This window comes from Oncorhynchus kisutch, linkage group LG9 (assembly GCF_002021735.2).
Source record: "Oncorhynchus kisutch isolate 150728-3 linkage group LG9, Okis_V2, whole genome shotgun sequence".
Classification (NCBI taxonomy): domain Eukaryota; kingdom Metazoa; phylum Chordata; class Actinopteri; order Salmoniformes; family Salmonidae; genus Oncorhynchus; species Oncorhynchus kisutch.
In genome coordinates, this window is record NC_034182.2 from 9,689,646 (window position 1) to 9,706,716 (window position 17,071).

General features: G+C 46.1%; 1 protein-coding gene across 1 annotated transcript in view; it reads left to right on the forward strand.

Moving 5' to 3' along the window:
- Positions 1-1,242: 1,242 nt before the first annotated feature.
- cped1 (cadherin-like and PC-esterase domain containing 1) overlaps positions 1,243-17,071 on the forward strand; it is a 74,244-nt gene continuing 58,415 nt past the window's right edge. The window contains exons 1-2 of the mRNA XM_020491038.2: positions 1,243-2,445; positions 12,362-12,533. Of these exons, the coding sequence (XP_020346627.1) occupies positions 2,149-2,445; positions 12,362-12,533 (469 nt within the window). The 5' untranslated portion in view covers positions 1,243-2,148. The remainder of the gene's footprint in view (positions 2,446-12,361; positions 12,534-17,071) is intronic.

A 17,071-nucleotide genomic window follows, 5' to 3' on the forward strand; every position in this document is an offset into this window, starting at 1 on the left:
ATAATGTGCAAGCCCTGCCACATCCGACAGGCATCGGAGCTGGTGTTGTAGGATTCAGTCTTGGTCCTGTATTTACTCTTTGCCTGTTTTGATGGTTTGTCACAGGGCATAGCGGGATTTCTTATAAGCAACCGAGTTAGAGTCCCGCTCCTTGAAAGCGGCAGCTCTACCCTTTAGGTCGTTGAGGATGTTGCCTGTAATACATGGCTTCTGGTTGAGCTATGTACGTACTGTCACTGTGGTGACAATGTCATCGATGCACTTATTGATGAAGCCGGTGACTGATGTGGTATACGCCTCAATGACATCGGATGAGTCCCGCAACATATTCCAGTCTGTGCTAGCAAAACAGTCCTGTAGCTTAGAATCTACATCATCTGACCACTTCCGTATTGAGCAAGTCAATGATACTTCCTGCTTTAGTTTTTGCTTGTAAGCAGGAATCAGGAGGATAGAATTATGGTCAGATTTGCCAAATGGAGGGCGAGGAAGAGCTTTGTACGTGTCTTTGTGTGTGGCGTAAAGGTGGTGTGGAGTTTTTTTATTTTTAACATTGAATAATGAAGTACGCTTTATGCACCATTTTTTTGTGCGAACCCATTACACCGCTGTGCTTTAAAGGTGACCAGCTCGCCCCACTAACATTGTATTTGAGCTCTCAACCAATGCAGTACGAACAGAGCTATTCAATCATGTCTCTCAAGGGCTGATGTACTGCTGTTTTTCTTTATTTGTCAGGAAATGCATTAATGAATGCCACTGATTTATCATGAGCCAGCTCACCTGCATGGTGTCCCATGTCTAAATCATTCCCTGATTTGAGGAGGGTAATGAAAACCAGCAGTGTTGTAGCCCTCACACACAAGGGGATTTGGGTAGACAGTAGCCACTCCTGCCAGTCATTCTATTGATGGTAGACACAAACTGCCATAATAACTATATTTTTTAGAAGGAACCTGGGTTGTCTTGGAGAAATTACAACTTCACCAAAAAAGGGAGACTGTTTTCGGCCCTTGCTCCAAAAGGGAACCTTTTCAATAGCCTCTCTCTCACCACATCTGACTGAAACAAAGCAGGGCTCCAACTCCTTTCTCTAAATAATGAGCCAATGGAGGACTGGTGTATGTGCCACAAATAGCAAAGAGTGAGCCCTGTCTTTTACCACAATTTGGAATGAGGGGGAACATACCTCGACCCCCGACGGAGGAGGCATGTGTGCACATTTAGACCGCTCAGTGTACATCGTGGAATTCCTAAACCGTTACTTTACAAGAACACTCCTCAACTATCCAGTTGAAACGGATCTATGGTATAAACTCTTCTTATTTTTTTCTTTATCCGAGGGAGTTTTACTTTTGGGAACCAGTAGACCTGTGAGTGAGACTGTAATCCAGCCGTCTGCGCGGAGAGGAAGTTCGGCTACTGTTTACTTTTTTTTCTCTTAGAGTAGCCTAACCCAAACCAGGTGAAGTCGCGCCCCGGTGCGCGGCCAGCGCTCGGATATAGTGGAAACCCTCTTTGTAGTCTGTAGTCTATTTCAGGGTCTGAAGTCTTGGTGAAGTTCTTTATTTTTCTCCCTTCAGTTTGGTTCTATCTGTGTCTGATCTGATGTTTTATTGCGTCCTGCTTTTGGTTCTGGATGGGAATGGCAGTTTTCTGACAGCGGGCAGGAGCAGAGTCTGATCTAGCCACAGTCATGAGGTTCCGCTACACGAGAATGTTTTTAATAATCTGAGGGGCACTCTTCCCTAAAGAAAGAGAGAGGGAAAACTTTTCCATGCTCTCTCGGGGCTCCATGGTTTTTGAGGATGTGAAAGTTGGACTGTGGCTCACTTTGCTCTAACTTCATTATCACGAATAACGGAATAACAACGTTGGGGAAAAGGTTTTGTTTGTTTGTGCCAGCTCACAAATCAACACTTAAATGTGCCATAGCGACGGCTCTTGGACACCGTGTACCCACTCTGAAATACAAACCAGGTCATCTTTCAAAAAAGATAACATGCAGCACAATGTTTCAGGTCGTGGTTTATTCCTGAAGTGCGTGTTTTTATAGATAGCAAAAACAAAGAGCAGCGGGGCTAACGGCCAGAGTTGTGTGAGGTCTGAGTAAGACGCGGAGAAGAAGTAGGCTAAACATCATCCCTCATGGTATGCCTTTATTCTTCTGCCAGCAAAGTTGGGAGTGAAGCGGGAATGTTTCTTCCGCGGCTCTGGACGCTCCGCCGCAGGTATTGCTCCGGACGATTATTGCTCCTAGGGGTCGCGTTGTGTCTTTTCTACCAGACCCTGATGGTGGCACGGAGTCGGTTCAAAGGCGGCCCAGCCGCGGCTGATGAACGCAACAAGTCAACGATGACTGGAGCGTTGGAGGTATTTGATGAACTTCTGCAGGACCCTGCGAGGCTAATTTCTACCCTGGAGGCTTTGGAGAGGGAAATATATGTAAGTGGGCCTATGATAGAAGTGCACTTAAATGCTATCTATTGTCGAATTTTTGTCCTGTGCTTTGGGTAGCCTACGTGCACTTGGGATGAACCTTGAATATTGGAGATTCAAGGATAAGCTTTGATCCATCCCACAATGGGAACAGCTTTGATACAAGTCCATCCCACAATGACTATAAGGCCATTTCATAATCGAAACACATGGGTACAGGATTTCTTTACACTGTGCTGCGTTAGTTGCGTGCAATGGTTACATGGCACTCTATGCAGCCTGTGTTTTGTCTTTGGGCTCAAAACACCGTCTGAGTTTAATTAACTTTAATGAGCAACAACAACCTTAGCTCACAACAACATTATTGGATGCTGACTCCTTGGTTTAGCCTATTTTAATTAAGTTGTCAAGTAACGTCAAATGTTTAAGAATAGTGAACCGTTTTTTTTCCTATAGATGTTAGTGTTGAGGTATTTAGATGAGCGAACTATGGGCTCGAGGCTCAATGCCCATTATTGGTCAGCTTGACACGTGCTCTAGAAGCGCTCTTCGCGCCACACAGATGATTGACACCTGTATGAACCTTTCAAAACAAGGTTGCATATTAAATTCCTGGGTTATTTTAAGTGATTGTTTTCTGAAGATGTAGCCTAAAAGTTTGGCCAATAATCAAGTCGGATAAACCATAATTTTACAGCTCTCATGCTCCATAAAATGACATCTGACATAATCTGAGGTAAACCGAAGATGAGGGATTTAAATGTATTTATTACCCAGCTGCCTCAAATGTGGCCAATGCCTTGACCATTAGAGCCTTGCTTGACTGCTCTGTAATTGTGAGAGTATTCTGGTAATCCCACTGTTACTGCGTTTGCTTTTCAGTCTTTCAGGAAGTGTGTGTTGTATTCTGACAAGAGTAATGCTTCCATAGATCGCAGACCAGCTGCTAGTACCTCAGGTCACTACACAGCTCTCTGTTTACCATCTACCTCTAACAACTGATTCTAGATCAGCTCTACTTACCCACTTCTAACCTTTACCATTGTGGGTTAAATTAGGAAAGTGTTCCTGGAACAGTTATTTTATTAGGCCATACTTGTCCTTCTCTCTGGTTGTCTTGGCCCCTTGGAGAGGAAGGGAGAGAATAAATAAACAAGGAGAGGGGGGAGGAGGGATGGTGTTGAGAGAGAGAGAGAGAGAGAGAGGGAGAGGCAGTCTGTTGGTCTTGACTATGTGACTGTGGTTGACAGGGAGAAAGCGAGCTGTCACAGCCGAATTTGTTATCTACCACAAACACGCTGCCTCAGTTTAGCTGTTGAGTACAACTCTGTGTTCTAGAAACCCAACTCTAAAAGTTCTGAATGTTGGACTTATTGTGAATAAGAAGTTTGAAGTCTGAGCCATCACATTGCCCTTATTTCTCCTTTCATGATATACTCAAAGGAGTCTTTCACGGTTGACATTGAGTGTGACTGGGGGTGGGGGGTTGCTTGTTGGCATGTCTAGAGCCATCGTTACAAAATCCCTGCCACTGTAGTGTTTGTGCCCGATACCCTCTGTGGCATGTCATAATGAGTAGCTTCACACTGTGTGTATGGGGTGTACAGTATTGTATCTTTCTGGGGCGGGATGGTGATTGGAATTGCTGGAGAGTTGTTAGGGAGGGGGCGTTTTAGCAAGGGTGTTTGTGTAAAGGTTTGCAATGCATGTGTGAGTGTGTGTCCATGTGCGTGTGTATGCAGTTAGCACCTGTGTATGGCTGTCCCAGGCTTTCCCAGGTGCTAGCGGCATGAGGGCTCCGGCAGTAGGAAGTGTTAGAACAGAGTTACGGAATGTGATCCTCCAGCTCTTTATCCCATTTGAGTCTCTTCCAGACCCTGACAGACCCATTCAGTCCCAGGGCAGGAGGCAGGAGACTGGACCATGGATCAGAAAAGCATGGAACACAGCCTCACTCGCATACACATACACGCTGTGATTCAATGCCACTGGTAATCCTATCAGAGCGGCGTTCAAACTCACCGCATATGTGTGGAGCATGTTTCGTGGTGTTCAGAGTGGAACCCCTGCCAGATAGATCTGGAATCTTGTTTGTTGCTCTGACGCTGAGTCAGGAGTCAGTTAGGGTGCTCTGGAGATAGGGTCAGGGAGTCAGTTAGGGTGCAGGGGAGAAGATCTTGGATAGGGTCAGGGAGTCAGTTAGGGTGCTGGGGAGGTAGGGTCAGGGAGTCAGTTAGGTTTCTTCGGAGGTAGGGTCAGGGAGTCAGTTAGGTTTCTGGGGAGGTAGGGTCAGGGAGTCAGTTAGGTTTCTGGGGAGGTAGGGTCAGGGAGTCAGTTAGGTTTCTGGGGAGGTAGGGTCAGGGAGTCAGTTAGGTTTCTGGGGAGGTAGGGTCAGGGAGACAGTTAGGGTGCTGGGGAGGTAGAGTCAGGGAGTCAGTTAGGTTTCTGGGGAGGTAGGGTCAGTTAGGGTGCTGGGATGGTAGGGTCAGGGAGTCAGTTAGGGTGCTGGGATGGTAGGGTCAGGGAGTCAATTAGGGTGCTGGGATAGTAGGGTCAGGGAGTCAGTTAGGGTGCTGGGATGGTAGGGTCAGGGAGTCAATTAAGGTGCTGGGATGGTAGGGTCAGGGAGTCAGTTAGGGTTCTGGGATGGTAGGGTCAGGGAGTCAGTTAGGGTGCTGGGATGGTAGGGTCAGGGAGTCAGTTAGGGTGCTGGGATGGTAGGGTCAGGGAGTCAGTTAGGGTGCTGGGATGGTAGGGTCAGGGAGTCAATTAGGGTGCTGGGATAGTAGGGTCAGGGAGTCAGTTAGGGTGCTGGGATGGTAGGGTCAGGGAGTCAATTAAGGTGCTGGGATGGTAGGGTCAGGGAGTCAGTTAGGGTTCTGGGATGGTAGGGTCAGGGAGTCAGTTAGGGTGCTGGGATGGTAGGGTCAGGGAGTCAGTTAGGGTGCTGGGATGGTAGGGTCAGGGAGTCAGTTAGGGTGCTGGGATGGTAGGGTCAGGGAGTCAGTTAGGGTGCTGGGATGGTAGGGTCAGGGAGTCAGTTAGGGTGCTGGGATGGTAGATCTGCCCATGTGTGTACTCCAGTGGTGGTCAGTGCTGTTTAAGATGAGGGAGGACACATTTATTTTTATGAGCATGGCCTTATTTCTATTATAACATATTGGGATGACTTGCATTCATATTCCATTCACCAATTCAATGTAACAGCAATAGGTTTAGGCTACTACATGATACTAACATTTCCCTATACACATCATAAGGGAGCCTATTTACAACGTAGGTGCACAGACAGTGACACATTCAATACCGCCTTGCACGCTCTTGCCTGCATCTAGCTGATATAGTGTGTAACCATTACTCCAACAGTTGCTAATGAGAGTTTCTATTGGAAAAATTCAGGTATGTTTATCCCCATTTGGTTTCATTTGCTTCCGTTTAAGAAATGTATTTTCAACAGAATCGGCAGGAAATGAATACACCCCTGATCATTCATAGCAGCCATGTTGTTTTCCTTCTCACATCTATGCACTCTCTTCCTCTCACCTTGTCCCTTCGCTTGTGGACTTCAATGCACAACACATCAGCTGTATGTGACCAGGCGAGAAAAACTTTCCAAATGATAACGTCTACACACAACCTACATCGGTGTCACCATATTAACTTCATAGTCAACATAGCTAATATAACTAACGTGTTAGTAAACCTGCTACAATCATGCAGTAATGTTACAGTGTACAGTCAGTAAACAGTTTAGCACTTACACCGGCAGGCCCCGATGGCAATAAATTAGTAAAACCAAAAGCTTATGTTGACTTGGAAGAGTTCCAGTGTTGTGTTGAATAGTCATAACCAGCTAACTAACATAGCATCCCCCTATTTGAACAAGGTGTTTGTGTTGGCTAAACTAGCTAGCTGCATTTGCTAACTAAGTAAGTGAAACCACATTTTTTTTTTTTACATTTTAAATGACAATCTCTCTTTCTCTCTTGCTTCTCCTTCATTTTGGAGGAAATGAATTTGTTCAAAACTGTTCAACAATTGTCTTTCTCTCTCTTTGAGTCAACGACTCACCACATTTTATATACTGCATGGCTTGCTAGCTGTAGCTTATGCTTTCAGTACTAGATTAATTATCTGACCCTTTGATTAGGTGGACAACATGTCAGTTCATGTTGCAACAGCTCTGATAGTTTGTAGGACGTCCTCCAGAAGTTGTCATAATTATTGTGTAAGTCTATAGAAGGGGGTGAGAACGAGCTTCCAAGGTTTTGTATTGAAGTCAATGTACCAAGAGGAGGACAGAAGCTAGCTGTCCTCCGGCTACACCGTGGTGCTATCCTAAAGAGTGCTGTTGAGGCTACTGTAGACCTTCATTGCTAAATAGCGTTTTAATACATTATTTGGTAACGTGATTATATTTATTATAGTTTTATCTAAAAATAATAGTGTTTAACAATTAATAATAGTGTTTAACAATTAAACATTTTATGAAATTCACTGAGGAGGATGGTCCTTCCTCCTCTGAGGAGCCTCCCCTGGTGTACTCTAATGGCTGGGTCCCAATACTGTTAATTAGTCCTCTACTTGGTATCCTTTTCGAAATGACCAGTAATCTAAATTGAATGGACTGCTAGCAGCAATAGAAGTGGTAGCATATGAAGGAAACTCTTCAGTTGATGATACTGATAAAAGACTAGGAGACACCTGCACCATCTTACTGTACTGAGGAAAGATGGAGACACCTGCACCATATTACTGTACTGAGGAAGGATGGAGACACCTGCACCATATTACTGTACTGAGGAAGGATGGAGGCACCTGAACCATATTACTGTACTGAGGAAGGATGGAGACACCTGCACCATATTACTGTACTGAGGAAGGATGGAGGCACCTGCACCATATTACTGTACTGAGGAAGAATGGAGACACCTGCACCATATTACTGTACTGAGGAAGAATGGAGACACCTGCACCATATTACTGTACTGAGGAAGAATGGAGACACCTGCACCATATTACTGTACTGAGGAAAGATGGAGACACCTGCACCATATTACTGTACTGAGGAAGGATGGAGACACCTGCACCATATTACTGTACTGAGGAAGGATGGAGGCACCTGAACCATATTACTGTACTGAGGAAGGATGGAGACACCTGCACCATATTACTGTACTGAGGAAGGATGGAGATACCTGCACCATATTACTGTACTGAGGAAGGATGGAGATACCTCCACCATATTACTGTACTGAGGAAGGATGGAGATACCGGCACCATATTACTGTACTGAGGAAGGATGGAGACACCTGCACCATATTACTGTACTGAGGAAGGATGGAGGCACCTGAACCATATTACTGTACTGAGGAAGGATGGAGACACCTGCACCATATTACTGTACTGAGGAAGGATGGAGGCACCTGCACCATATTACTGTACTGAGGAAGAATGGAGACACCTGCACCATATTACTGTACTGAGGAAGGATGGAGACACCTGCACCATATTACTGTACTGAGGAAGGATGGAGACACCTGCACCATATTACTGTACTGAGGAAGGATGGAGACACCTGCACCATATTACTGTACTGAGGAAGGATGGAGGTACCTGCACCATATTACTGTACTGAGGAAGGATGGAGGCACCTGCACCATATTACTGTACTGAGGAAGGATGGAGGCACCTGCACCATATTACTGTACTGAGGAAGGATGGAGGCACCTGCACCATATTACTGTACTGAGGAAGGATGGAGGTACCTGCACCATATTACTGTACCGAGGAAGGATGGAGACAAATACTTGGAAGTCTGGAGATTATTTTAGACAGCTCTCCCCACCTGTCTGATGTGTGCAGCTTTCTGTTATGTTTAACTACATATTTGTGTATGTAAAATGCACATTTGTTGTTTGTTCCTTCCTGTTGATGACTTTCTGTTTTGTTTTGACTGTTCTCAACTTAGAACAAGATGTCTTACTCGATGTACTGAATGCGACTTATATGGGATAGGGCGATATGCATTTTGCAGACCCCCTCAATATGGGTGTTTGGCCTTGGATGTGACTGGGTGATATGAGTCATGGAATGGGTGTCTATACATTGCCAGTGGGCTGTATATCTGTTTCTCTGTCTGTCTCTGTGTGCATGGCTGAGATGGGAGTATTTATAACCCTGGGCCTCTCAGACACACTGAACTCTACCCATGGAGCCAGTGGTAAGACTAAGCCACATCCTGTCACCGAGAGAGGAGGTTAGGGATGGAAGGAGAGAGTGGGAAAGAGATCCAGAAAGATGGGGCGATGAAGGGCTCAGATGGATATTGTGAGAGGGTCAGAGGGAGTGGAGGAAGAAAAGAGTGAGGGATGAGAAATGGAGGCAGGGAGAGAATGACTGTGAGAATAAAAGAGAGAAGTAGAGCACAGAAGAAAAGCCTCCATGGCAGATCCTTCACCAGTAACCAAGGAGAGAAGCAGCATGGTAGTGCATGACCAAACAGGCCCTACAGAGCCAGATGAATACTAACACATAGACAGGTCCAGAACCAGGGCTTATACAGCCAGCCCCGGCCTCTCTAGACTCCCCTGCAGTCTCACACACAGGCCTTTCTCCTTTTGGCTCACCCTCCTGTCCCCTAATTCGCAATCTCTCCCTCTCTCCCTCTCTCTCTCCTCCCTGTCCCCAGACAGCTAAACTTTCACACATGTATTTTCCTTCTAAACGAGTGCAAGGCCCATTAACCCTCTGCATTCCTCCGTCTCTCCACGGATGGAGGGAAATATGGTCAATACAGGGCACGGTTAACAGACCCACCTCAGAGGGCTAACTATCACACACTGGATGTGATATGTGAAGTGAACCCAGGGGAGATTTATGTGGGGTTGACTTTTCACTGTCGTATGGAAACACTTTGATTTGGCTGCTGAGATCATGTGAGTCACTCATAAATATTGTAGTTGTCTCAGTCCATTGAAAGCTGTCTTTCCCCATATTTACTAACAGTGTCAGTGTAGTTACTATTGTGGTAGAAGGTTGGGGTTAAAGTGATACATCTGTCTTGTTTTGCTTAGAAATGGTGTGTTGTAGAAGAAACTGTAGAGAACTGTGTCTGGAAACCAACCCAGAGCAGAGCACCACCCAGTTCACATGTGACCATCCAAAAACACTGCTGTGACATCACATCACTCTGTTGCGTTCATATTTCAGCAGGGGCGGCAGAGAATGTGGGGCAGAACTTGGCTGTACGTCATATTCAAGCCAGTAAACTGTATTGAGGAATGTATTTGGGGGATGATGTTGATGTCTTGTGGTTTGGGGTCAAGTTTAGTGTCACAATTGGTTAGGTATTATGTTCACGTACTGTGTGTATGGGTCTTCATCATCTGGACTGGAACGACGGGTTAAGGTGAAGATGTTTACCGTAACCATGTGTCTGCTAGCATCAGAGTGGTTGCCAGGGGAGTGTCAGGGGCATAGCCACTAGAAGTAGTTTCAGGGAGGGGTTGCTGTACATTTTGGTGCCACATTTTTTAAGTTCTGATTTTTCAGGGGGTGCTGCAGCACCCTCAGCACCCCTACTTCCCGCAGCTATGGCCAGAGGGTTGCCATGGGGTGGAAGGACCAGAGAGCGTGACCTGTTGGGAAGAATCATAGGTCGGGCCCAGTCAGCTAGGACTGTTAACAATAGCAGGTCTATTAATATACGACTAAATGTGGGATACTGGGATTCAGTATCAGCAGAACACATACCAGATACTGTATACTCAATGCTACTGCCCCTCTGGCAGCTAGAGGGGCTCCACTGTCCATCACAGGGTCGTCATGGGGACGAGGAGCGGGGTCCGTATTTTTTTTCTCGTTGGTGATGTCAGCACTGGCAGATGAGGTCATTTTAGAAAACATGGAGAACTCTTAATTTTAAGGGCTGCTTGTAAACTCATTATAAACCATTAGTAAATAGTTTGTTAACCATTGGTAAACTTAGCATGAATACATCATAAATCGGCTGTATTCACAACACAACACACAACACACAACACATTATGCAGTATTGATACAAACTTCTTTGCTCATCAAATCAGTTACCAAATGAAAAAGTGGAAGCAATTTCCTCGGTAAACCTGAGCTCGCGGCTGTGTGCTGTGTATACCAAAACAGTTTAATCAATACAAACATAATTTCCCCAGCAGTGGTTCTCCCTCACTCTGCCAAATAAACTGTTTATGAGTGTGTTTAATATGAGTCCCTCTCGGCTACGGATTATATTGAAGGTGCGCTGTTCAGAGGATTGCCTCTGTTGTATAAACACCTTGATTCGATTCCCCGCTTATTAAAGTAATATTATTCTAATATTTCACTCTGTGTTATGGGCCAACTGTAAACTCGCTCCTTCCTTGCTGGAGGAAGAAGAGAGGAGGAGGAAGGGGTGATGGAGTGTATTTGTTATTACTCAGGGAGAAAGGGAACGAGGGAGAGGAAGAAAAATTAAAGAACACAAAAAGAGTTCTAGGCCTAGGATCCCAATTTGGGCAATCTCCTAATGAAATAATGATGTTTGTGTTTGAACTGGGCCATGGCGGATTGGCAGGCAGGGAGGCAGCAGGATGAGCACTGTGGAATATTTGCATGTTTGAGATTAGTATCTGGGGGAAGAGAGGATGGAAAGGTGGAGAGAGAATGGGGCTGTGGGTGTATTAGAGGGTGGAATGGATTCTGTGGAGCTGGTTGGAGGGAGATGGGAGGGTAGAGAAACTCGTTGTCGTTATGGGGGTCTTGTGACGTTCCCCCTGATGTGGCCTGCAGCTCCCAGATGGAAACGTTTACAGGCCACGCCACCATAGGCCTCGGGAGAACGAGAGGAACGACAGAGAGAATATAGAGAGACTGGAGAGGAATGGTATGGAGAGAGAGAGACTGGAGAGAGTGATTTAAAGGGAGAAGGGTAAGAGAGAGAGAGAGGGGAGACGAATGGAGAGCGAGAGAGACAGAAAGACCGGAGAGCGAGATTCAAAGGAAAAGGAGAAAGGGATAAGAGAGAGACTGATAGAGAGACAAATGAATGAGCAGGCAACAGAGAGGGAGGGGCAAACAGTTCTGAAAGAAAGTCCCTCTACTTCAGAAATGATATAGTAAAAACTGCCCTCCCTCTCCTTTACCAAAGGAGATTAACTTTTTCTCTCTCTCTCCTACCCTCCATCTCCCCTCCCCTCCCTACCTTCACCCCTGCCCCAGCCATCACAGTTTGATCCTGCTGCTATCCTTATCCAGCCCAGAGTTGTGTAAACAGAGCGAGCTGAGCAGCTACATAGCTTTCATATGTCTCTGTCAGCCTAATCATTCACAACTGGTTTCTCTCTCACTCGCTAAGGGTTTAAGCTTGTTTGGCTCAGGCTCTACTCCCTAGTGCTCTAGGGTTGTTCTGTTCACTGTTTTGATGCCCTTTTCAATCGTTTATGGGGGCATTGTTTAAGTGCCGGTAATACATTCTGGATCCCGAGTGGCGCAGCGTCTAAGGCACTGCATCTCCGTGCTAGAGGCATCACTACAGACCCTGGTTCGATTCCAGGCTGTATCACAACCGGCCGTGATTGGGAGTCCCATAGGGTGGCACACAATTGGCCCAGCGTAGTTAGGGTTTAGCCGAGGTAGGCCGTCATTGTAAATAAGAATTTGTTCTTAACTGACTTGCCTAGTTAAATAAAGGTTTGGTAAAAAAAATGTAAATACAAATAGGATTAAAATGAGAAATAGTTCCATATGAACTGCCAGGAAATGGTCACTTTTGGCATCATGTACTGTCTGTACGGTCTTTGTTTGTATTGTATATAAATATACAGCAATGCTGTTGGTTGTTGGAGTGACCTCTCTATATGTCGATATTGAACACCCCTCTCTCCCCCCTCTTCCTCGGGTCAAGGGGTCCAATCAGAACCGGGCCGGGCGGGTCACGCGGGCCATCGTGTTGACGGGTCAGCACGTAGCCGCGGATACAGAGGTCCAGCTGTTCCAGCGGATCCTGGAGCAGCGAGGCTACGAGGTCAGCCTGTCCCGATACGCAGAGACCAACACTGCCCTGAGACACGACAACGGTGAGAGGGAGGGAGGGAGGGTGAAGGGAAACGTTTTTCAACAGCATCGGCTAGCACTGAGAAAAGATAGCAGTGAGCGAGAGTGGTGGGAGGGAAGGTGGAAGAAAGGTCGGAGGAGAGGGAGGAAAGAGGAGAAGAAGGATCAAGAGATGCAGGATGGAGAGATTAGGGTAAGATAAAGAGAGGTGAGCAGGTTTTAGAGTTAAGATGGAAGGATGGTTAGAGGGAAGCAGAGAGGGAGGGAGGGAGCATGGAGAGGGATGAGAGGCAAGGAATGGGTGGAAAGGGTCCCAGAGAGGTAGAAGCTGATAGATAAATAATATATTGTACGGTACAGTCTGTTCCTGCACACATACACAAACAATCCATTATTCACTTATTCCATGTACATGTGCTTCACCTCGTCAAGTGAGGAGAAAGGAAGTATACACACAATGGCTTCATTCACTAGCTATTTGTCCTCAGGCAAGTGACTTGCGTGCATACCCACACGCGCACAGCCGTATTCCAGTCACTCACGACTTACAGACACAGGCATTAGAGCAGGGTTAACAGAGGTGTGTGTGTGTGAGAGAGAGGCCTGCTGCTCTGGCCAGGCAGGTGGGTGGGAAGAGGTTAAAGGGTTAACAGCTACAGAGCCTGGTCTGCACCCCCTGCTGGGTTTACTGTCCTTTACTGTCCTTTTTAGGGCTCACTACCCCCCCCCCCCCCCCCCCCCCCGCTCCCCTTCTCCCCACACCGCCTTTGACTGTACACACCCATCCCAGTCAGACAAAATGAGATTGATGGATTGCAGAAAAAGACAGATGAATAAGGCAAGATTTCCTTCTTGTCTTATTTTATTACTTTTTCTGTAATCTCTCCCTCTGTCTGGCCCAGGCTGTGTGAGTGTGTATGGAGTAGGAAAATGAGAATGGTATTCCAGTGACCCAGTGAAGGACGCTACTGGAAAATCCTTGGAGCTCAGCATAGAAATACCATGTGGCTAGTTCAGCTGGAAGGCAGAGGGGGAGAGAGCGATAGAGAGGGACACTTATAGGAGACCAGATGTTTAAACTACCCTTGTCATTCAGGGTCATAAATCACGGCTCCACTAGTAAGACTAGTCCCAAGGATTACTTATGTGTTTGTGTGTGTGTGCAGACAGGTATGTGTGCAGACAGTTATGTGTGCATGTGCCTCTAAGTATGTGTGTTATGTCCCTGTGTGTGTGTGTGTGTCTTCTGGGGTTTACTATCAAGAGGAAAGTATCGCCAGGTCGCAGGGGTCAGGCTTTGTGTGTCAGAACGCCCAGCTGTCACTCACCCCATCAGTGTGATGATTGACAGGTCAGCCTGTAGACCACACGGGGGCTCTGGTCACCCTGATCAAAGAACCCAGCAAGTCGTTAGGTAAACAGCAACACCCTTAATGACTTTACCAGCCCAGAAACTGAATAGCATGGGCCTGGTAAATGTCTTTAGGACTGTGTCCTAAAAGTGTCCCGTAAAAGCGTCATATTCAGTCCTTGCACGTGTGCATATTTATGATGGAAAGAGGAGACAAGGAATGGGGAATGCTTAAGAGTATTGGGAAATGCCTGTGTCATTAGCAGGGGTGGCCTTTGCTTGTGGAGGAGACAAGGAATCGAGCCATTCAACAGGATTGGGACACTGCCTGTGTCATTGCCAAGGTATGCTACGTGTGTGACAGAAAATGTTATCCTTGTCTCCCATATAATGGATTTGTCTGATCTACATCAGGGCCTAAAAACTGGAGTGTACTGGAATGAAAGGGTAGGGTTCCTGGAAGAAAGAGTCGAGATCTTTAATTTGATGAGCCCTAATTGTGTTAGTCTCTTATTGGCTCGAATGCATCAGATTAGAGGGAGCCAATCATTTCCTGTTTACTCAAGCCAACCCAAACAGAGAGACAGAGATTGCCATTTACAGTTACTGTTGTTGTTTTCTCTGAGGGCCTTTTCAGTCTCCCAGCAGACTGTGCGTGCTTGTGTGTCAGGGCTCAAATTCTCTGATGGCATCGGCGGCCATGGCTGTCGATGCCCCCTTGTTAGGCAGTAATGCCCTCTAAGAAAATGTATCCCTTGCGACCAATTTGGCCGTTGTGCCCTTGGGCTGAATATAATAATTATAATTCCCTTCTCCCGGCTGCCAATCACCGTAGCCTACTCCGAAGCACCTCTCACTCACGTGCTCTCTCAGATATCTAAATTCTTATTAGTCAATGCCCGTGAACGGATCCTTCTCACAGGCATCGCAGCACCAAAGTAGGCTACAAGTGAAGACCGACATATTGGGGATGCAGCGTCCTTCTTATCAAATTCCGAGGCGCATATTGAAAATGTTAGAAGTGTCCACATTTACTTTTCGTCAGCCAATAAGATTAGTAACGAACAGCAAAAGCACTAGCCGATGTCAATCTACTTTCCCCCATAGTCCAAAATATGACATTCTATTGGCAGTGGTGATTTTAGCATGTACATCTTGGTGGGGCAAAATACCCCCCCAACCCCACCCCACCACTACACCTGGCTATCAGCAGAGACTTGTCTGGCAGCGAAAAAGTTAATTCAGCATAATTTACTGCCTTTTAAAAAAACATAGCTGATATGGCTGACTTGCTTTAAAAAAATTGGTTGCTACTGATAATTGAGATGTACAAACTATTGTAAAAAGGGACTACGAGCAGATAAGAGGCAACGCTTGATTTTGATAAAGACATTAAAGAGCGAACTAGGACTGATGTAGTCAATATAACTATTTGTTCAGCACGTTTGAATTGTACAGTGACAGAATTCAGAACATGGGCCGTTCTTACAGTATTCTCCCTGTACACCAAGTCAGAACCGTAGGGTAAATAAAGGGAACATATAAGCAGACAATGAAAGCTCTTACAATATTCGATTATGACATTTTTCTAAAACAGGCTATAGACTAAATGTGCACCAGCAAGTCAGAACAGTAGGCTAAGTTATGAGGGGAAAAGGGAGCAAATTATTAGAGTTAGGCACATAACAGCTTACTACACAACGTACACTTAGTAAACTCAGCAAAAAAAGAAACGTCCCTTTTTCAGGACCCTGTCTTTCAAAGGTAATTCATAAATATCCAAATAACGTCACAGATCTTCATTCTAAAGGGATTAAACACTGTTTCCCATGTTTGTTCAATGAACCATAAACAATTAATGAACATGCACCTGGGGAACAATCGTTAAGACACTAAAAGCTAATAGATGGTAAGCAATTAAGGTCACAGTTATGAAAACGTAGGACACTAAAGAGGCCTTTCTACTGACTGAAAAACATCAACAGAAAGAAGCCCAGGGTTCCTGCTCATCTGCGTGAACATGCCTTAGGCATGCTGCAAGGAGGCATGAGGACTGCAGATGTGGCCGGGGCAATAAATGACAAAGTCAGTACTGTGAGACGCCTAAGACAGCGCTACAGGGAGAAGGGACGGACAGCCGATCATCCTCGCAGTGGCAGACCACGTGTAACAACACCTGCACAGGATCTGTACATCCGAACATTACACCTACGGGACAGGTACAGGATGGCAACAATAACTGCCCGAGTTACACCAGGTATGCACAATTCCTCCATCAATGCTCAGACTGTCCACAAAAAGCTGAGAGAGGGCTTGTAGGCCTGTTGTAAAGCAGGTCAGACATCATCGGCAACAATGTCGCCTATGGGCACAAACCCACCTTCGCTGGACCAGACAGGACTGGCAAAAAGTGTTCTTCACTGACGAGTCGCGGTTTTGTCTCACCAGGGGTGATGACTGGGTTTGTGTTTATCATCGAAGGAATGAGCGTTACACCGAGGCCTGTACTCTGGAGCGGGATCGATTTGGAGGTGGAGGGTCCGTCATGGTCTGGGGCAGTGTGTCACAGCATCATCGGACTGAGCTTGGTGTCATTGCAGGCAATCTCAATGTTGTGCCTTACAGGGAAGACATCCTCCTCCCTCATGTGATACCCTTCCTGCATGCTCATCCTGACATGACCCTCCAGCATGACAATGCCACCAGCCATACTGCTCATTCTGTGTGTGATTTCCTGCAAGACAGAAATGTCAGTGTTCTGCCATGGCCAGCGAAGAGCCCAGATCTCAATCCCATTGAGCACGTCTGGGACCTGTTGGATCAGAGGGTGTGGGCTAGGGCCATTCCCCTCAGAAATGTCCGGGAACTTGCAGGTGCCTTGGTGGAAGCGTGGGGTAACATCTCACAGCAAGAACTCTCAAATCTGGTGCAGTCCATGAGGAGGAGATGCACTGCAGTACTTAACGCAGCTGGTGGCCACACCAGATACTGACCGTTACCCCCCTTTGTTCAGGGACACATTATTCAATTTCTGTTAGTCACATGTCTGTGGAACTTGTTCAGTTCATGTCTCAGTTGTTGAATCTTGTTATGTTCATACAAATATTTACACATGTTAAGTTTGCTGAAAATAAACACAGTTGACAGTGAGAGGACATTTCTTTTTTTTGCTGAGTTTATTACTTAGCTACAGTATATATATATCTCCCT